This window comes from Macrobrachium rosenbergii, chromosome 20, assembly GCF_040412425.1.
Source record: "Macrobrachium rosenbergii isolate ZJJX-2024 chromosome 20, ASM4041242v1, whole genome shotgun sequence".
Taxonomy (NCBI): domain Eukaryota; kingdom Metazoa; phylum Arthropoda; class Malacostraca; order Decapoda; family Palaemonidae; genus Macrobrachium; species Macrobrachium rosenbergii.
This window is the reverse complement of record NC_089760.1, coordinates 4343209-4365553: the sequence shown is the minus strand read 5'-3', so window position 1 is coordinate 4365553 and position 22345 is coordinate 4343209. Positions and strand designations below refer to the sequence as shown.

At 37.1% G+C, this 22345-nt stretch overlaps 1 protein-coding gene across 3 annotated transcripts in view; it reads left to right on the top strand.

Annotated features, from left to right (window-relative positions):
• Window positions 1-12974: 12974 nt before the first annotated feature.
• LOC136848996 (uncharacterized) overlaps window positions 12975-22345 on the top strand; it is a 60422-nt gene continuing 51051 nt past the window's right edge. The window contains exons 1-2 of one of the 3 annotated variants that reach the window (XM_067121818.1): window positions 12975-13328; window positions 18133-18218. In XM_067121818.1, the coding sequence (XP_066977919.1) occupies window positions 18174-18218 (45 nt within the window). In that variant the 5' untranslated portion in view covers window positions 12975-13328; window positions 18133-18173. Of the gene's footprint in view, window positions 13329-13530; window positions 13668-18132; window positions 18219-22345 lie in introns of those variants that run through there. The other 2 variants (XM_067121819.1, XM_067121817.1) reach the window with 2 other exon arrangements.

The following is a 22345-nucleotide window of genomic DNA, read 5'->3' as shown; positions in this document are numbered from 1 at the left end:
AACACACTGGAAAAAGTAGTATACACAGGTAGTTTACGTTATATTTCCTTCAATATCAAACTACATTCCTAATATTTACCTCAACAGCAAGAAAAGGTCAATACATATTCAAAATGTTTTATCACTTGTTCCTATAAAACTGCCTACCACACAGTGAAGGACACCAGAGGTGTTAGGTTAAAAAGGCCTTACACTTAGTTACATGGCATAATTAGTATAATTACAATCGAATGTTTGTACATTGTAAGAATTCATCTGAGTCGGGTGGTTACAAAGTAATTACTAGTTAATGATACAAAGTAATTACTAGTTAATGATAACATATTGTAATATTTTTCTTTAAATACACATAATTTTAAATAATGTACATTTTGTAAGATTTTTCTTTAATGTACAAAGTAGTTTTAAGTGAGCCTCTGTTTCAATACTAAAGGTCCAAGGTTGCTGGCAATATTCACTGAATGTTTTTGACTCAATATCCATAAATCATTTACATATTTATCAGAAATGTAACTTCTTACAAGATTCCTGACATAACCAACCCTCATCCTTGTCCTACCAAGTTTGATACACTAAAACAAGTCAAAAGGTTAAAAAATACTGTACTATACTCTACATTACTCGCTACATAAAGACAAAATATCATAAGACACAACCACACTAAACATGGATGACTACTCCACAAACACAGCAAATTATAGAATATATGACTGTTTTATTTCAGTATAATATTTAAGACTATAGTCAAAGATCAAGTTAAGAATTGTCTCCCTTAATAATGTACAACATTAACATTTTACAACAACCAACTAAATTAACTTATAAATTATCTGATTTTATATATATTCATTTTTACAGCAGTACCTGCAAGCATGAAAAATCTTGAAATTTATAAGAATACTATACAATGGTTATTTTATAGTTTCTACAAGAGGATTTCATTTCCTCTGAAATGGATCTGTCCAAACTTTCATATCTGGAAAAGAAAGAAATTTCATTAGTTCCAATGCATATCTATTTCAATAAGCAAACTGTCTACTTATATAATAAATGAATGTTATCTAAGATATACATCTTCAATCAAAAAGTTGCATGCACTTGTTAATTTACTTTACAGAGTCAGTATGATTTCACAACTTGGAATAACCTATAACAATCAGATTGCAGTTTTATACAAATACTTAGTCTAAGTATAGACTACATTTGTGGATATAAAAGATAAAAACATGAGTCAAGGTATAAAATTAAAGCAGTGTGTTGTATTTTAAAAAATTGTGGCTGTGAACACAATTTGTTTCAACATAAAAACCCATTATTTTACAATAACCTTTCTGCAGTAGCAGTCATCCCCAAATGCACACTACAAGAAGTCTACCTTTTCACTTATCTGAGTAAACATTCAGGTCTCAGAAGAAAATCTCTATACTGGTATAAAAAACTAGTAACATAACCTAACTGCCTATTTTAATAGTTCAAACACCAAATACACCTCAAGGGGTGTGCCGATCGCCGAATTTCGAGGAATTGCCAAGGGACGTGCCGACCGCCGAATTTCGAAGAATTGTCGAATTTTAGTTATCATAAAAGAAATGTTTACATAGGTTCAAGGACAATTTTGTTAATTGCTTGTATGGCACTGTGAATAACAACTGTAAAATGAGTGAAGAAATTTTTTCAAAAATAACTGTCACCCACTCAAATATCCCCTTCTCTCTACGGGACTTGTCTGAGAAAATGGGTTGTAATGATATAGGGATAACTTGCTCTAGATGTCCAGATTCTCTCTGGATTTTTGAAAGTCCAAAAATATTTTTCTTTTGCTGTTTTCTCAAAACTTACTTTTTTTCAAAACTAAATTCTTATTTCTCCAAGAAGACTGAACCAAATTCAATGAAATTTTTACAGTGTAGTATAAGTACGCCCATATAAAGTATCTTATTTTGTCATCGGGAAAATCGCTTTTCTGTGCAACTTTTAATTTTGCATATTAATTTTGAAAAACAATATGATGTTTTTCAACTGCAAAACAAATGAACTTAGAGGCCAAATTTCTAAATTTCCTAATGAGAGAATTTTCATTATTAATTGTAGAATAAATGGTGAAAATTTGAAGTAAATCCCTTCAATAGTAAGATAGAGACAATCACTTACTTTATAATGGGGCCTTATGGCATGGGTGCTCCCCTTTAACTACCATCCTACACCAAATATACCTTAAACTATCCTAAAACACTATAATTTCAAAGTCATCTTACAACATTACCCTTAAAAATATATGGTTTACAGCTACGTGTGAAAACTAATCACCCTTAAAAATATATGGCTTACAGATACGTTTGAAAACTAATCAAGTTCCCTTATATTTAGGCACAGCCATTTTCTCAGTATTCATGCTATCCCATCTTTTTACAGCAGGTAGGGAAACACTAGGAATTCACAAGTAGAGTTAAGTACTGTACCTAAATATTTAAATATACATTAAAAAAATTATAAATGCAATCAACAGTGATAAAATATTCTCTTGTGTACTGTTGTGTGTGTTAATCATACTTAGAATCAACTAAACTTGTAATAAAAATGGTACAGTAAATCAAGCAGAGCAAAAATAAAATTGTACCTTGTACATACATATGCATGAACTCAATTAATAGCATTGTGAGCTTCTTCTTGGAGTCTTAGTTTTGTATTTTAATGTTTATGATAGTGTAATTCTTATTTCAATAAAGGATGTGTAGAGTACTGAGAGTGAGAGGGGGGAGAGAGAGAGAGGGGGGGGGTTGAACTGAGGTATGTTTACATCGGTTAAACAAATCAGGAAACGGCTGTTTTGTGATTTTGAGGGATTCTACCTTTACATAAAGTATGTTAGTTTACTTCTGTATACCCATTTTACTTCTATGTACAAAACTGAAAATAATTCCATTAATACAATAATTTCTTTTAGCAACAACAAAAATTATTTTCTTAATTCTTTCAGTAGTAGGCTCAATCAGCTTCTCTAATTATTTTTATGGCTGATGCTATTGCACATAATTCAGTTGTAAATAATGAGGCATTATCTGGTGGAGGGAACTGATACGTTTTGTCTTGGAATACTGCAGCATATCCCACTCCTTATTGTGACTTAGATCTGTCGGTGTATATTGTGTAATGTGGACTTTTCGGATTACATATTCTACTGTATGTTGCCTATGGTGTTCTGGGGTATGTGAATAGCTTTTTGATAAATATTTTAATTGTGTACAAATTCTCATTTTATTCATTGTCCAAGGAGGAGGTAATTTTAATATTAAAGGTAATTGTATATTTATATTTAGCAACTCAAACAATCTTCTAGCTCGAATTGGGAAAGGAGGTGAATGATTGTTTCTAAACAAATCTCTTAATCCAAATAATTTTTTTGTGGAGAATCATTTGTCTGAATTCTCAGAGTACTCTTCATTATTACTAGCTCCCTATGGAGTGAGAGAGGTAGTTCACCACATTCAACATGTAAAGATGTTGATGATGATAGAAAAGCTCCTGAACATATTCTCATAATAAGGCCTTCATTATGAACTGGGGCTAACGTTTTCAGCATTGCGTCTGATGCCAAACCATATATTTCACTTCCATAATCAATGATAGACAGCACTATTGCTTTATATAGTACAGTCAGGGTATGTCTATCGGCTCTCCAAGGAGTATTCGATAGTTTTTTAATTAGGTTTAATGCTCTTTTACATTTTGATTTCATGGATGTTATGTGGGCTTTCCAGTTCAAGTGAGTATCAAATACTAATCCTAAAAATTTTGCTGTTTGGCCAATTGGTATGGAATGATTTCTGATTTTTAAATCTATTTCTTCACCTATTATCCACTTTTTATTTTTATAAAACATTACTGCTTGAGTCTTCTGTATAGAAAATTTGAAGCCTACAGATGAGGACCATTCATTTATTTTATTATAGTTTATTAATGATTCGCTCTGCATGTTTTATGTGAGATGCTGAATAATATATGGCAAAATCATCCACATATAAGTTGCTTTTAATTCCAATAGATAGATTATTACTGATATCATTTATTACTAAACAGTGTGCCACTAAGGAGACTTCCTTGTGGAACAACATTTTCAAGTGGAAATGTACTTGACAATACTGTATATCATCAATTCTCACTTGAAAAGTGTGATTTGTGAGAAAGTTTTGGATAAACCTAGGTAAATGTCCATGGATGCTGTTATGTAACATTTTTAATATTGCATATCTCCATGCAGTATCATATGCCTTTTCAGTGTCAAAAAAGACTGATATATTAATTTGTTTTCGTTCAAATTCTCTTCGTATGTGGTCTTCCAAGTTAGACAGAGAATCCAGAGTAGATCTGTTACAGCCTTACTGCTCCTCTACTTCCATGGTGCCTAGCCATCTGATTCCCCATCTTTGTTAAGTTCTCCAGGTCACCCACACACCCTCACCCTTTCTCAGTCTCTTCATGTGTGTAAACAGTGTTACCAACATTTCCTTACGCCACACAACATCACCAACCATCGGAGAGCAGTTTTTAAAATTTTATAAAAATTTATATTATATGTATATTTTGTGTCTAGCCCAGTGCTCTCAGATAATGAAGATCTGGATAATTGAGGGATTGCTGTAAAAGGGAAAAAAAAAAAGTTATTTCAGAATTAAATTACTGCAAAACAGTACATCTGCTGGAAGCAAAAACTGGGAGATTTGTTTTGAACAACATACACAAATGGAATGATTTTTACTGTTACTAGAGGGACTCTAAAGGACCAGATGTGTAGACAGCTAAGTAAGTGCTCCTCTTTTTCTTCTTTTGGACCCTGCCTAGAAACTGAGCTGATGCCTGATCGAGCTACGTAAAGTAATGAGTTTGTGATAAAACAAAGCTGGTTAAAAAGTTAAGAAAAGCAATCTATTTCAGATGGAAACAATATTTAATCAAATAAATATATTCATAAAAAATGAGAACTTTTCTTACTGCCTGGCTGAATTTCTTCTTGGTTAATGCCTTGCCGATTGATTGCTTGTGCTTTTTCTGTGAAGAATAATTTGCAGGTATGAACTGAGTGTACACAACAAGAGTTATCATTTATTTATCTGAACTGGAGAGTAAAAATTACTTATTTATATGTTCACCCAAAAACTAATACCGTACTCTGATAATCAACAGTCCACCACATCAAGAAAAAAATATATACTGTATTCTGAAAAAACAAACTTGAAGGAGTTTTAACCACAAGTACAGAAAGCCACTGTCACTAATTATATCTCAGATAACACTAAGATCTAAAAATGAAAATTTTTATGATAAAATTATTTGAATACTTACCTACTGTTAAATTAACTTACATCATTGCACCATTGAGATCAGCATTCATAATAAAAAAAAATGACATTTTTGTAATAAAGTTTCATGTATACTTACCAAGCAATTACATAGCTAACAGCTTCCTACCACGGCAGACAAAAATTCAAATTTTGCGGTGGTACCACCATCACTAGTGTAAGTGACAGGGTCCCGCTTACTATCGGGACTGACAGGTACAACTCAGCGGGAAACATCAATTCGTTTGAGCCAAAATATGTCCATCTGTGGGGAAGGAGGGAGGGCTCCAATTATGTAATTGCTTGGTAAGTATATATAAAATTTTATTTTACTATAAAAATGTCATTTTATATAAGTGACTTACCAAGCAATTACATAGCTGACTCCACATTGAGAGGAGGCAGGTTAGATGGACATAAAACTAATCCAAATCATTAAGAGAAAATGACTTTGAACTAGAAGTTTGCTAGCATTGAGACAGTGCTTGTTGTACCTTACCTGGTAAGAGAGCTGCTACAGGTAAACACTGCCTCTGGTCGGTGCTCATCTTAACATGTAGAGGGCATGATGTATTGGCCAGAGTCGCCCCTACTTCAGTGGGTACTTTGCAGCTGTGGAGGTACAACGATGGCTGAATAAAAAACAACAGTGTCACCTACACCACAATAACAACTAGGCAACCAACACCCCAACCATAAAAAAATCTTGTGGGTACTCCCAGGCTTCCCAACAACTCAACACCTAAAAAACCAAGGCGAGGAGACAATAGAGGGGCAGTTCGCCCCCTGTGCTTCCTCTCCCAACACCATGCCAGGTCCTAAACGGACAATTATCAAAACTCCTTCCATGTCTTTCAGGTAATGCGAAGCAAACACAGATTTCGATCTCCAAAAAGTCGATTGGACAGTGGAAGACAATGACATAAGACGGAACACAAGAGAAGTGGCGACAGCTCGAACCTCATGAGCCTTTACCCTCAAGATCAGGAAGGCGTCCTCTTGAATCTGAGAATGTGCTTCTGAAATAAGGCTCCTTAAGAAAAAGGAGAGGGCGTTCTTAGAGAGCGTGCGAGATGGGTTTCTCACTGAACACCAGCGGTTGCTTGAGAAACACCTGATCTCCTCAGTCCTGTGGATGTAAAGCAGCAAGACCCTTACAGAGCAAAGAAGTCTCTCCTCTTCTTCTGGCCAAAGAATGACTTTCAACTCCCTGACGTTTATATGTTGCGATTTCTGAGCTGTGGTCCATGTCCCTGACACCTTCTGACTCCCTAACAAGGCTCCCAACCCTGGATCTGTGGCATTGGAGTAGAATTCTAGGCTGGGGTTCAGAAAAGATAGAGTCCTTCCTGAAGTATCTCCTCGGATAATCACCATTAAAGATCCTCCTTGATCTCCGATGTTACTGGGAAGACTATAGGGTCTGACTGTGTCTTTCTGCACCAATTTGCCTTCAGGAAGAACTGCAGGGGCCTCTTGTGAATTCTGTCCAACCTAACAAAAGATTCCACTGAGGCCAGAGTTCTGAGAAGGCTCATCCACCAGAGAGCAGAACAAGCTGCGAGACTGAGAAACGCCTGCACAGTCTGAAGACACAACTCAACCCTCTTGGGGGAGAGAAAAGCCCGAAAAACTTGAGAGTTCTGAGTCATCCCCAAATAAGGAATGCTCTGAGACAGTCATTTGGGACTTCTGTAAATTTATCAAGATGCCTAACTCCTTCGTTAGGCAAGGGGTCCTTTGTAAGTCCTTCGTGCATTGCTCCTCTGATGGAGAGCAGAGAAGCCAATCATCCAGGTACAGGCAGTCCCTGGTTATCGGCGATCCGGTTTCATGGCGCTTGTCTAGCGACGACGATAACCGCATTTTCGACACCGATTCCCGGTTATCATCGCTGATAACCGGTTATTGCTGCTGATCGCCGGTTATCAGCAGCACTGACCAGCGGTTATCGGCACCAATAACCAGGAATCAGTGCTATTATCGCCGATTTTCGGTTACCCAGAATGTACAAGCATTAAATGTGCAATCTATTCCCCTATTTTTCACGAATATTTAAATATATGAAAAATCATAATTTCAGTTTCTCATCAGAAAAGGTCATACTTTGACCTATTATGACCTTGGATATTGACCAGTCTAATTGTGCATGTATCCACTGAATAGATCATTCTTTAAGCTTTGTTTTGAGATGTGAACGAGCTCTGTAAACCATTTCATTGCTGAGTTATTGCAATTTATGTAACCAATACACATAAAAAAGGAGTTATTTTGATTTCATCAAATTCAACAAAAAACCTGAATAACAAGATAACTTCCGGGTTTCTGGATGTCTACCTTCGCTAAAAAGGTGTCCCAATGGACCCTGTAACTAAATCAAGCGGGTAATTTTCTGGCCCTTTCTTGCATGCAAACACCCCTTGGGACCTGGAGTACTGTACAAGGTGCTACTGTGATTTTTAAATAAAAGGCTGCCGCTTAAGATTAAAACTACAGTAAAGCCCCTGTATTTGTGGGGGATGCATTCCGCACTGCCCCCGCAAATAGCTAAAATCCGCGAATACTTAAAACCCCTCTAAAAACACTTAGAACTGCCTATTTTGATAGTTTAAAAACAATAAAAACCCTCTAAAATGCTTATACCTGAGTATTTTAATAGTTTTATCACAAAAAGTGCATTTAGTCATGAAATTACTTGAAAATGCAGTAATTAGTGAATATTTCTCAGTGAAAAATACTGCGAATGGGCAAATTTTCCGTGAATAACGGGTAGATACGTTCCACAGAAATCCGCGAATACGGGGGTTTACTGTATAGCTACATAATTACTTGGTAAGTTACTTATATGACATATACAAGCAAGAAAACAGGAAAATAAAATGCATGAAAGCTGAAGGCAGTTGGACAGAATGCAGCAGACGTCTTCACTTGACAGTGGTCAAAAGCAAAGTGGAGTGCAGACGAATGAGTGGACGGGGCTTCCCCCTACCGTCAGTAGTTAACAACCTTGTCTGAAAGTTAAACAGCCATTCTAGCTCACGTTCGCAAGCCAAATCCTATGTAAAGAAATGGTTTGTATAGTGTAGGAGCAAATAAATCTTAGAACTCAACTGACTACTGTATCAATATTTTTATATTTTTAAAAGACTTGCAGCTTCCTACAGATACAGTGTTTTAAATTCTCTTAGTAGTTTCAGCACATGTAAAAGAAATCTATTAAGAGAAACAATGTCGAAAACATGAAGTGAGCATAAACAATGAACAGAACATATACTTACTATATTCATCAACATGCATCATGGGGTATACAACAACTGGGTAGAGAGCAGCACTTATGAATCCAACAATGCCTCCAATGAAAACACCATACTTCCATCCTCTCAAGATTGTCATATTTATACCTTGAAGACAGAACAAAATTCAAGTCAAAATTTTACAGCATTTCCAGGTTCATAGAATACAAGCCAGTGATCTGAGAGAAATAAACTTTGAAGTTTTCAAAGATAAAACAAATTATTCTATACAACCCAAGAATAAAACCCAGTCACTTTACAATACTGTACAAAGACTAAGACAAAAGTGCTTTGAATGTAGCCTCCTCCTTCAGGTCATCCATTACCTTCACATTTGGTTCTAAGACCAAAAGTAATACTTCCTTGAAAAATGCTCAGAAACATGAAAGCTTTCTGTCTTTGCCCCAATGCTTAACCACAGTTTTAATTACAATAGTTTCATCCAACGATGCATGATAATTTCAGTATGGTCATTAGCAGCTTGAACATTGTTTTCTCTGCTTCAGCTACAACTTGCAGCTTAAATTTAGCAGCGAATAAGGGTATAATGTAAAAATATATCAGTTACTCTACTTAACGTCATTTGTGCTATAAGCAATGGTAATTGTTTATAACCACCAGGTAAAAGGCTTTTGTTATTGATTCGGTTATAAGCAAAACAATCCGTGGTCAGTTGTTTATGGCTGTATGCAATGCAAGAATATAACGTTACTAACAATACTTTCATCATTCTCTTTTACTTTTTAACTAGAAGATGGGATTGTCATTGTAATTTTTATCACTACCTGAAGACAGAAATTTACAAAATTTTATAAATAATATTGTCAATTAATTTTTATTGCAAAATCGAATTTCCAGTGAATTATTCAAGCATTACCTAAGTATTTTAAAGTTTTATCTCATAAAGTGCATTTATTCACGAAAATGAGATGAGAGAAATAATTAGTGAATATTTTTTCAGTGAAAAAAAACTAATTTTTCTATACAACACAAGAAATAAAACGTGAGTCTGTGAATCTGAGACCGCGAATACGGGGGTTTACTGTATATACAAAGACTCTTCCGAAGCCTGGAACTTTTTAGGAGTTGAGGAGATGACTAAGACCCAAAGGTCTTGGCCATTGTCCAAAGGATAAGGCAGTGCCCTGGTATGAACCTTGATTACCGAGGTATCTTCCAAATCTCTGAAAGAGAAAGGCAGAACCAAGTAAAGGTTCGTTCCTAAGGGTCGAGCCAACCAGGAACTTACAAAACCAGTAAACACTCCTAGGGTACGTTAGGTTGGTATTTTTAGGGGTGTTTACTGGTTACAATTTTGCCATATTAGCTATGGAGGGGGGGTGGGGGCTCGCCCCGGAATGCCGGCTTAGATCTAACCCGTCGCGTAGTCTTCAAAGGTCAATTACAGTTTAGTTACAGCCGGCCGACAAAATATTACTTTAAATTCTTGTAAAGCAAGTAAAATAACATAGGAAAACGTCAACTGCCATAGTCTAGCTCACCGCGGAACACCGCCTTAAAATTACCTAACCAGGTTAGGTTTCTTCTCGTCTGAAAACAGGTCTTGGCTCCGGCTAAGCTAAGCTATAGGCTCATCATGGTTCATGCATTTGGCTGCAGCAGGAATAAAAATATATATATTTACCAAAGGTTTAATTGCAAAAAACTATCATTGTGAAAAAATGACTATTGGTTCAAACCTGGAATATAATTTCCTGTTCAAAAATGTGCCTAAAAATTTCTTGTCAGCCTCAAAGTGGATGTAATAATAGTAGTGGTAGATGAGGTTTGCCTCTGAAACGGCTCCTTTTCTTGTAGTATTCCTCCTTTGCTTGGGTTTAGCTTTAATGCCTCTGTAGTTTTCCATATATTTTTCCATAAATTCCTTCCTATTTTCAGTTTCTTCTTTCAGTAGATCTGCAAAAGAAGAATGTTAGCCATCAATTCCTCTTTATTTTCTTGATATGGTTGCTACACGAATCTGTCTATTTCTAATGTCATTATGTGCTGGGCAGCAATGAAAGACATATTTCAAGTTTTCAGTTATTTCTTCACTGCACAAATTTCGTATCTTCCCCTTTTAACCTATTCCTATCGTTTAATTCTAGTGTCCCTAACCTAGCCCTACTGATCGGCATTGTTTTTTCAGTGTTATCATACCAGGTTTCTTCTACGTTTTCCTTAAATTTTCTGTTGATTTTAAGATTGTCTTGTCCTTCATTTCTCTTAGTTATTCTTTTTTGTCCTGATCATTTGTCATTTCTTTTAACTGCTTAGCCTTAGTAGATACAAATTTACTCATGTTCAACTTTCAGATACTACTGTGTTAGCACAATCCACCGTGTTTTCTTATTTTCATACTGGTCTTTGGAATCTCATGTAGGAGCCTACTTCCACCAATCTCAAGTGTGTGTGCTTCAAATAGAATAGTTTATTCTCCATATTCCTTGAGTGGCAGAAAAAATCCCTTATTTCAGATCTAAGCAAGAGATTAAGGAAAAAAAGCGAAAGAACTTGTAAAAGTCTGGAAGACAATATACGAAAAGGAAGAAAACAAAGTATGAGAGGGAATGAGAGCAAAAGACAACAGCATAAACATGATATGGAGTAGATGATACAAAGACCGATGGCAAGATTAGGACAGCATATGTTATTCCATGCATCATTAAGAGAACATGGATGTAGTGTATGACCTAACAATGACAAAAATTAAATCCATGGAAGAAGTAGGTATAACTGAAGAAGATGTGAAAAATCAACTTAAGAAAATGAAACCAATTCTGTTCAGACTGTTCTTATAAAGCACCAACCTTAAAAGAGAATTGACAGAATGTTTAGACAACATACTGGAATGCAGAAAAAAACAGAACAGTTGGTTTAAGTAAAAAAAAACAACACTTACACCCAAGAAACAACACCCCACCACAGTCAAAGAGCTGAGGCCACTTAATGCATTAACTAATGTGTCCTAAATTTTTCATGGGGATCCTGAAAACCAAAATAGAAAAATATATATAAAAAATATAGGGAAAACGCATGAACTGCAATCAGGCTTTACTACACAAAGAAGATGAATTGATAACTTGCATTAGAATATCGCATGCAAGAAGCGTACAGAAGAAAAGACCGGTTATTTGTGGTTTCAATAGACTTCCAAAAAGCAATTGATTCAGTTAACAGAAAAAAGATCATAATGAAATAGCTACATGCAGAGGTAATAAGTGCACTAGCAAAGGCATATACAAACGGCATAACGAGTATGTGCCTCAGCAGTGTAGAGCAGAAAGAACTAAATGTGACAAATGGCATAAGGCTGGGATGCAGTGGCTCAACCATATTCTTGCTGCTAATAACTTACCTGATAATCGAAAAATTAGAAAGTACAACGAAAAGTTCCAGGAATGAAGTAATAAGGTTTGTGGCACCATTATGAAGACGATGGATTAATCCTAATAGGACACGTCCTTAAAGAAATAAGAAAAGCAATACAAACTCTTATGGAAATGGCAAGAGAATGTGGTCTAAATATAAATAAAGATAAAAGCAAGTAATTATTATTCAACGATTAGTATAGTATTGCCGATGTAGAAAATATGCAGCACACAGAAGAAGAAAAAATAGACAATTAGACAAGATACCTGGTGTAACAATCGGCAACATGAAAGACTGGTTCAGAGGACAAATAAAAAGGGCTCAAATTAAAGCAAAGCACATGGCAAAAAAGCTTCATGTATGCCAAAGAAGTCGTGAAACTCTGCAAGAAAGATATAAATGAATTACAAAAAATAGATAAGTGTACAGGATAATACAAAAGGCCCCAAAGTACACAGCAAATTGTGCTCTAAGATCTGAAACGGGCGCCTCTTCCTGCCACTCAAGGGATATGGAGAATAAATTATTCTAACTGAAGCATACACTTGAAAGTGGTGGAAATAGGCTCCTATATGAGATAAATAGGCTCCTCTATGAGATAACCTTAGACTAACATGAAAATTAGAAAACACCTTGGATTCTGCAAATAAAATAGTATCTGAGAGTTAAACATAAACTTGAGTAAAATTGAAAAATTAAGGGTAAACAATTTAAAGAAATGATAAATGACTGTGACAAAAGAAAGCATGACTAAGAGAAATGAATGACAAAACAACTTAAAAATCAATAGAAAATATACGGAAAACATAGGGGAAGAAACCTGGTCTGATAACTGAAAAAACAATGCTGAGCAGTAGGGCTAGATTAGTCACACTAGAATTAAACGATAGGAATAGGTTAAATGGAGAGGATACATATTGCTTGTATGTGAAGATATGACTGAAAACTTGGAATATTTCTTATTTTGCTGCTCAGCATATAGTGACATAGATCCGTGCAGCAGCCATATCAAGAAAATAAAGAGGAATTGATAGCCAACATCCTTCTAGTCAGGTTTATTAAAAGAAGAAGTTGAAAATGGGGAGGAATTTATAAAAGATTTATGGTATTACAGAGACAATAAACTTGAACAAAAACAAAGAAAGGAGGAACGGAACGAGCAAGGGAACCGTTTTAAAGGCAAATCCCACCTAACACTACTACTACTCTCCCTATTCCCGGTATTTTCAATGCACTTTGCGACTTTCCTAAGGTCTGCAGTTCACTAGTAGCCACAAGTGATATAACTACGCTTCAGGAGTGACTACTAAAGAGCCAGGAACCAAATGTAAGATGTTATTTTAATATCTTGTGAAATTATTTAGCATAAACCCATTACCCATTTCTTGGTTGATAACATTAGCTATTTTATTTCTTAGTTGATAACATTAGCTATTTTATTTCTTAGTTGATAACATTAGCTATTTTATTTCTTAGTTGATAACATTAGTTATTTTATTTCTTAGTTGATAACATTAGCTACCTTGTACAACTTTGCACTGGAATTAAGCTACTTAGTGATAGTCGAATCGACTTGAGCCCAGACCCGTAGGCCTACTTACACCTAGCTACTAGTCAAGTCTACACGTAGGCCAGCAAAAGCAACTCGCTCTAGAATACAGCTAAGGTAATTATGATAAATTAATGGCATTTTACTGCAAATAATTATGGCATTTTGGACTTGAGGATATGATTTTCCAGAGCGAATGCGGACTAAGGGTTCAGGGCTTCTGTAGGCCTAGTAGCCTGACCTTTCAATACGCGGTTAGTACCATCAGTGCATCTTATGCGGTGCACTGTAGGCACGTGAGGTTGTTGGTAGTGTCCCTTCAGCCCCTATCTGCATCCCCTTTCATTCCTTTTAATGTGCCTCCATTCATACTATTCTCTTTCTTCCATCTTACATTCCACCCTCTCCTAACAATTATTTGTTCCCACACAAATACTGTTGGTTTTTACATAGGATTTAGCTTGTGAGCGCGAGTTGGAATGCCCGTTGACTTTCAAGCAAGGTCGTTAACTGCCCACGGTAGGGGGAAGCCCTGCCCACTCGTCAGGTTGCGCTCCACTTTGCATTTGGCTGCCATCGTGTGAAGAAGTGTCTGCGCTTTTCTGCCTACTGCTTGCTTCGTCAAGTGTGGAACGGCAGGTAGGGGAGCAGACGATCAGGTCGACCTCCTCTCAGGGGGCCTCTCGTCGTTCCTGGGGGGGAAATTTTTCTCTTGGAGCAAGAGGAGTTTCCTTCCACTAACCTGACTGTTCCTTCTAGCTTGGCGGTTGAAGCTCTCCTCCGTCAGCAGGTGAGTGATCTGCAGGCAGCTTGGTGCTCCCTTGGTCTCTCAGGCTATCCATCGCTGCAAGGCCTCCTGTCCCACCTGGCAAACGCCCGGTGGTGATCCACGCCGCCACTACTGCTATGACATCGACAGTGACCTTGATGGCACTCGCCAAGATGCCGGTTACCGTCTCCACTCACATTGGAGCGCGAGTGACTGCTGTCCCGGCTTCTCAGCATGTGGTGCCCCCGCCTCCAAGTTTTGCTGTGGCTCCGCCATCCTAGGCCTTACTATTTATGATGGTGACCTCCACCATGCCCCATTGTTCCTCTTTGGAGCGGTCGATATCGTTCTCGGCTAGCACTGTGCTAGGCCCGCGTTCGATTCTCCGGCCGGCCAATGAAGAATTAGAGGAATTTATTTCTGGTGATAGAAATTAATTTCTCGGTATAATGTGGTTCGGATTCCACAATAAGCTGTAGGTCCCGTTGCTAGGTAACCAACTGGTTCTTAGCTTCGTAAAATAAGTCTAATCCTTTGGGCCAGCCTAGGAGAGCTGTTAATCAGCTCAGTGGTCTGGTTAAACTAAGGTATACTCAGGCTTCAAAGGGCGCCCGCAGGAACACCCATCCTTCTTCTGCCGGAAAGGGCATGCAGTCATGCAGTCTTGTATTGGCAGGTTCAGGAAAGCAGCACAGCTGTTCCTGCCTCGACAGGAGCAGCCAGCTTGACAACAGCAAGTCGTCTTCAGTGACTTGTCGTCATTGGAAAAGCTGGTCCCTCATGGATGTCTTCACCTGAGAGTTATCAGGTTTATTAGCTCAAAGGCAGAACTATTCTTTAGGGCTGGACCACAGATTCCAAGGGGTCTGGTTCTGGGGATAGGACTCGGCATTCTATCCAGTTTGCGCATAACATGATTAGGAGGGGGATGATTGTCCTCCTCTTTGGAGATTTCGCTACTGATGAGAAGCTCCGAAAGGTCTTACCCTCCCAGGGACCTCAGGTCCCATGCGTGGGATGTGACCCATTTTGAGGAGCCTAACTCATGCACCGTACGAGCCTTTATGAGAGTCATCAGACATGGATCTGACTCTCAAGACCATCTGTCTGCTTGCCCTGGCATTGGCAAAGAGAGTAGGCGAACTTCACAGGACTTTCCTTCAGTGTTAAATACTTGAGGGTATGGGGATCTGTTATGCTTGACTTCCCGGATTTCTTTGCAAAAACTCAAAATCCATCAGTCTCTGACACCATGTTTAAGTCCTTCACAAACCCCTCCCTTGAGGACTTTGTTGATAATGATCCAGACAAGATGCTACTTTGTCCTGTTGGAGTGCTGCGGTGCTGTTTGAAGAGAACTCAATGTTTCCGGCTTGAGAGTTAACGACTCTTTGTTAGTACTGGCTCATCCAAGAAAGAAGCGTCCAAGAACACGATTTCTTTATGGCTTCGTAAGATGATCAGGAGAGCTTATTCTGCAGCTGGCGAAGACAACACCGGTACCATCTGCCCGAGAGCTCACAAAGTCAGGGGTATTTGTCCAACCCTCGCATTCCAGAAGAATTTGTCAGTTCCTTGGGTACTGGAAGTCGGGGTGTGGTCTCGACAGACCACCTTCATGTCATTCTATCTTTGGGACATTGCCCACAAATCCTTGGACACTTTTTCCTTGGGACCTGTGGTGGCTGCTCGACAAGTTGTGTAGCTTACCCGGCTCCTCTAAGAGGACAGGTAGCATATCGCCTAAGGTGTAAGGTTATGGAAGTAAGAGTGATTGCATGAGTGACAGGCCTCTCCTCCTCCTCCTTCCTCGTCATCATTTTTCCTCCTCCTTTTGGCAGAGAGTGGGATTCGAGTCGACACATGCTGGAACTTGCGGCTGATGCAGGTAAGTCTACGCTTCAAGCATCCGTTCTATTTTTTTATCATTAGAATTATAGAAGCAAACCCACTCCTTCCTCTAGCAAGGGGGAGAAGGAGACTCTGACAATAAGACAAACCCAACACTTATATTTTCCCTTACTGTCACCAACTTTTGGATTCATTTGAAAAGGCCCAGAAGTCTGATAATTGATCATGCAGTTCCTATACTCTGATCAGTAAGTCAGAGGCATGGTACTCATCATCGCTCTATCGACCAGGAAGAGAATCCCAGGCGTGGCGAACTCCAGTCAGTTCAGAGAATCACTCAGATTCCTCCCTCCAACAAGTAAGTCTTCCTAATGTAAAGGACTGAGGGTTTGTATATTATGTAGGAACAAATAAAATTTTTTAAGTAATTTGTATTTTTCCTAACCTTCAAAAACTTGAGGTCCTTTACATTACATTTCATACCCACCTCATGTTACCCCTCAATCTGATATCTGGGCTGAAAGGCAAATTGGAATGTTTACATCCAGGCAGGCAGGACCCCCACTTACTGGACAGTAGTTAACTGCCTAACCACCTTGTTTGAAAGTTTAACGGCCATTTCCAGCTTTGCTGAAAGTAATTCTTAGCGTCAAGGACCTCAGGTTAGTACAGTTAGGAAAAATACAAATTACTTTAAAATGTGTGATTTTTATATAACTGAGTAACCATTCTATAATCTATTGATGTATAAAAGCAGCCCTCCCCCTCTCTAGCAAGGGGAGAGAGGGGCAGACAATATAAACCCATTGCTTGTACATGGCCTTTTCATTGTCTCCGACACAAGATTCAACCTAGCCTTTTTTTCTTGAAGGTTGTTGCTTTACCCCCATTATTCGAGAAAGTGCCCAGAAGTCTGACAATTGAACATACAGTTCATGTACTTCGTTCAGTGGTCAGAAGCATGGTCCTCTTCCTCAATCTCTCAACAGGGAAGAAGATCTAGGTGTGGCTCACTACCAGTCATTTCAGAGACGTACTCAGCTTCCTTCCTCCAAGAAGTAAGTCTTCCTATAATAAAGACTGGAATGTTTATATTTTGTGTAGGAAGAAATGACATATTTTAAAAATAATTTGTATTTTTCCTAACTATACAAACCTGAGGTCTTTTTAGTTAAATGCCCACCTCGTGCCACCCCTCAAGCTAACACCAAGCTTACCTGGGCTGAAGGTAAAGTGACACCCTACCAACTGGTGGGCAGGACTTCCATCCAGTCATTCGGTAGTTAATTACCATACCACCTTGTTAAAAGTTTAACAACTGGTTTCCAGCTGCGCTGAAGGTAATTCCTGTAATAAAGACCTTAGGTTTGTATAGCCTAGTTAGGAAAAATACAAATTACTTTTAAAATTTGTCATTTTTAAAAGCTAAACGGCCATTTTCTAGCTACGCTGAAGCAAACTTGTCATGTATAGACCTATGGTTTGTATATTGTGTTGGAACAAATTTGTAGTTTTGGTAAATTAACTACAGACACCACCCTACTTATGAACAAGTTACACTCTGGATGGCTGTTTGTATGTTGAATTGTTTGTGAGTTAGTTACTATTGTACTCTTAATGCCTATTTAACTATAATATGATATAGTAAAGCAATGCAGTACTGTATGTTTTTTCATCCTAAAACACAATACTGTACACTGTACATACAGTACTGTATGTACAGAATAGGCACGCAAAACAAAATTTGAACTTAGGGGTGGCAAACGGAGTGCTCTGAACACAATTTTAATATGTGATCCCGTTTATATCTCTGAATATTTGTAAGTTGAATGTTCGTAAGCAGGGTGTTGTCCGTATATTTATACAAAAGTTGCATTCTTTAAGAAGTTGAAGTTATGATCTGGTGCACTTAATATACATCCCAAGTTTACTTATACTGACTTGAACAGTTTTCCTTTACAGGATGGATAGGCTATTGCTTGGTTACAGTTGATCTAAAAGGAATGATGAAGCCAAAGAGAAGACGCCGGCAGTCTCCTGACAAGGAGGTATGTCTTTCAAGGTCTGGTTATATTAAGTACTTGTTCATACATAGTCTAAGTCTAAACTTAGACTATGTATGAAAACTTTTATTTAGTAAAGCAATGAAATTAGATATTTAAAAATGTATTTTTTATACAAACTCATTAATTTAAATATGTCTGCTCCTGCATTCAGCAGTTCCCAGGACACATGTAAAAAGAAAAAGAACCTTCATGTGACCATGTTAAAGGTGATAGTTGAGACATTCCGTGCCACAAAACTTACTACAAAAAGTGTGGGGTTTGTTGCTGGGTACCTTTACTATGTAAACTTGATAGGCTTGTAACAGGAAATTCATTTATTTGGGATAAATTCTTACCTACTATTAAAGATATACTTTATATCCTCATGCCAACATGTGCAGTCAGCATAAAAATAAACAGATCACTTGGCTGACCCGTATGACTCTAGTTCACCTGTTCTCAATCAGGTATGTTTTGAATGTTTTAGTCCTCATCAGAATTCTTCTTGCTACAGGGCAGGATAGTTGCCAGTGATTTGCTAGTTATTGTTTGCAACCTTTGCACAATATTGACTTTTTTGCTTCTTCAATCAGGATGTCTTTGACTGACAATAGGAGCAGAACAACAGGTTTTGCAGGAATGTTTTTAGCATTGAGAGATTGTATACTATAGAACTGGAAGTGCAATGAATTCTGTAGATATACCTACACAATATATCAGTCCTTTACATAAGGAATTACTTTCAGCGAAGCTGGAATGGCCGTTAAACTTTCGAACAAGGTGCCCTCCTGAGCTTCCGGTTGTGACTCAAGCCCCTGTCACTTCCTCCACGACCACCATGACTCTGATGGTGTTTGCCAAGGTCCCCACATCAGTCTCGATGAATGTTCTGACTCTCGTGACCCCGGCTTTGGTAGACCAGACTGCTCGTGCTCCTGCTCCGGGTTATACAAAATAAACCCCCCGGATTTGCTTTCTCACAATTCGCAGACTCAGCGATTTGCGGAGTTTTCTGTGGAACCTATCTGTAAATATTCAATGGGAAAACTCACCCATTCGTGGATTTTGTCGTAGAGCAATATTCTGTATTTTCATATTATTTTCGTGAGTAAATACTGTACTCTACCTACATATACATTTTATGATAAAATAATGATGTACAGTACAAATTTTCAAATAATATTTGGTTTCATAGGTTTATTAATATTAAATAATATAAAAACAATAATTTCTCTCTCTCTCTCTCTCTCTCTCTCTCTCTCTCTCTCTCTCTCTCTCTCTCTCTCTCTCTCTCTCTCTCTCTCTCTCTCACTGAGATGAGAGAATTTCATGCATATGTAATATGTATGTTTGTTTTGTATGATAAATAAATGATTTACTAATTTTCAAATATTAATATTAATGTAGTAAATACAGCATTACATCAAATAATTAAAGAAAATATAGTGAATTAGTAAGATTTTAGTTCAGTGTACAGTAAACCCCCATATTCACCGGTCTCACGATTCACGAATTTCTCTATGGAGCATATATACGCATTATTCGCTGAAAATCCTCCCGTTCACGGTATTTTTCACTGAGAAATGTTCACTAATTACGTACTGTATTTTCATGTCATTTTCATAACTAGATGCATTTTTTGGGGATAAAACTATCAAAATATTCCAGTAGTGCTCAAGTTACGATAGTTCACCTTATGATAATTTGATTTTGAAATGGGGTAAGCAATTAATACTGATACAGCAATGTTTATAAGATATCTTTAAATTTTGCACAGGCACAGGCAGCAGCATACAATCAGGCAGCGAGAGAGACCAGATTATAATAGACCAGCTTCTTTTCCTCCAACTCTTTATCATCCCATCTTTTAGTTAAAAAAGTAACGGAGAATGATAAAAGTATTGTTAGTAACATTATTGTTTTGTTTATCACCGAATCGGATAACAACAGCCGTTTTGCTTGTATTTCAACCATCATACGGTAATATACACAATTACCGTAGGTTATAGTATAAATGACATTAAGTAGAATAGGACCAATATATTTTTACATTACACCCTTATTCGGTATGGATAAAAGATCGGCAAGGAAAGATACTGTTAAATTTATGCTGCAAGTTGTAGCTGAAGCTGAGAAAACAATGTTCAAGCTGCTAATGACTATAAATTATTGTGCATCGGCAACATGGATGAAAATCTACTGTAATTAAAATTGGAGAGAAAGTATTTTAATCAAAACTACTGGGCATAAAAGAACACATTACTGCTATTTTTACAACGGTAAACAATAAATACGTAAAGCTCGTAATTACAGGTATGATTAAATTGAATGAAAATAGCGAATGGAATTGTGATTTTTTTTTACACAAAACAAACGCCCCCAAACTGCCAATGTCATCTATTAAGAAGATTGTTTGAGTCGCTGAATATAAATATACAAGTACCTTTAATAGTAAAATCACCTTCTCCTTGGACAATGAATAAAATGAGAATTTGTACATACCTGAAATATTTATCAAAAAGTTACTCATATACACCTGAACACCATAGGCAACATACAATAGAGTATATAAACCGAAAAGGTCCACATTACGCAATATATACAGATGGATCTAAATCAGAACATGGAGTGTGATATGCTGCAGTGTCCCAAGACAAATCTCATCAGTTCTCTCTACCTAATAATGGTTCAGTATTCACAGCAGAGTTGTGTGCAATTGCATCAGCTATAAAAATAATTAAAGAAACATCATTCAATCATTTTTTTATCTTTAGTGACTCGAGAAGCGCTATAGAAGCTATTCATAGTTACAAATCAAAAAAGAATATTGTAGAACAAATTAAATTATTTCTCTATTTCTCTACAGTATAACTGACATAATAATGGAAAAAATGTAGAAATGTGATGGATCCCTGCCCATGTAGGGATCAAAGGAAATGATGAGGCAGATAAAGCAACCAAAGAAGCAACCCACATGACAAGATCAAATGTTAATATCTCTGTTACTGATTATGTAACACACATGGAGGTGGGTATCATAAATAAATGGCAATATATATGCAATGAAGAACCTGAAAAAAATAAATTAAAACAAATAAAACCTAATGTTGAAAAATGGAGTTCATCATATCAGAGAGAGAGAGAGACATGCACGTAATTCTAACATGTCTCAGAATAGGCCATACTCGTCTGACACATGGACACTTAAAGAGCACCCCACGTGGCCTGGCTCCCGAGTGCTCAGAGTTCCAGGCAATAATAACGGTCAAACATTGGTTGTGTGTGTCCAAAGTATGGCCAACAGCCACTGTCACCTTTTGGAAATAAATCAATGAGTGAAATTTTGTCAGAATCTTTTACATTTTCAGTCATTCCAATTTTGCTGTTCATGAAGAATGTGGTTTGATTGATAAAATATAAAAATAAGTAAATAATAAAAGCACGAAAACCCTTGTAGCAATAGTCAAATTTAAATTAAAATTCTTTTTTTCTTAATATTACTAACTTATTATGAATTTTAATATACCTTTTTAGTGTGGAAGCATGAGTAAATGTATTTATTGTGTGTATTTGTTACAGTATGAGAACGTGTGCCTATGTGGTATTTTATTCTAATCCTTCGGGCCAGCCCTGTGAGAGCTGAAAGTCAGCTCAGTGGTCTGGTTAAACTACTTTAATATTACTACTTCAACTCCCTTCCATGCAAGTTGCCATGTAAAAGAAATGAGTTTGTGGTGACACGTAATTTTTAAATTACAAAATTAATTACTTCTTAAACGAAACTTGTACTTTCACCCAAAGTACCCCTCTCCCAACCACTATGTTCTCTCACGGGTGACATTGATTGTACAAGTGATTGAGTTTTTCATCAGGGAATGTCTGGGAACTATATGCACATTTGCTACCTACCTGGATTCAGGTCATCATCTTCTCTCTTCACCTTTAAAGCAGTCTTTGGAACTTTGTGCAGGTGTATGAATATGCTGTTTAATAAGTAATAGGTTTGTATCTAGAAAAATTATAGAGTATATTCTTGTTATGATCCAACTTTTTATCACTTTTAGATAATAATTGTTCATTAAAATGGGAAATACACATTAACGGGGGGAAGATGTAAATAGGTGATCTTT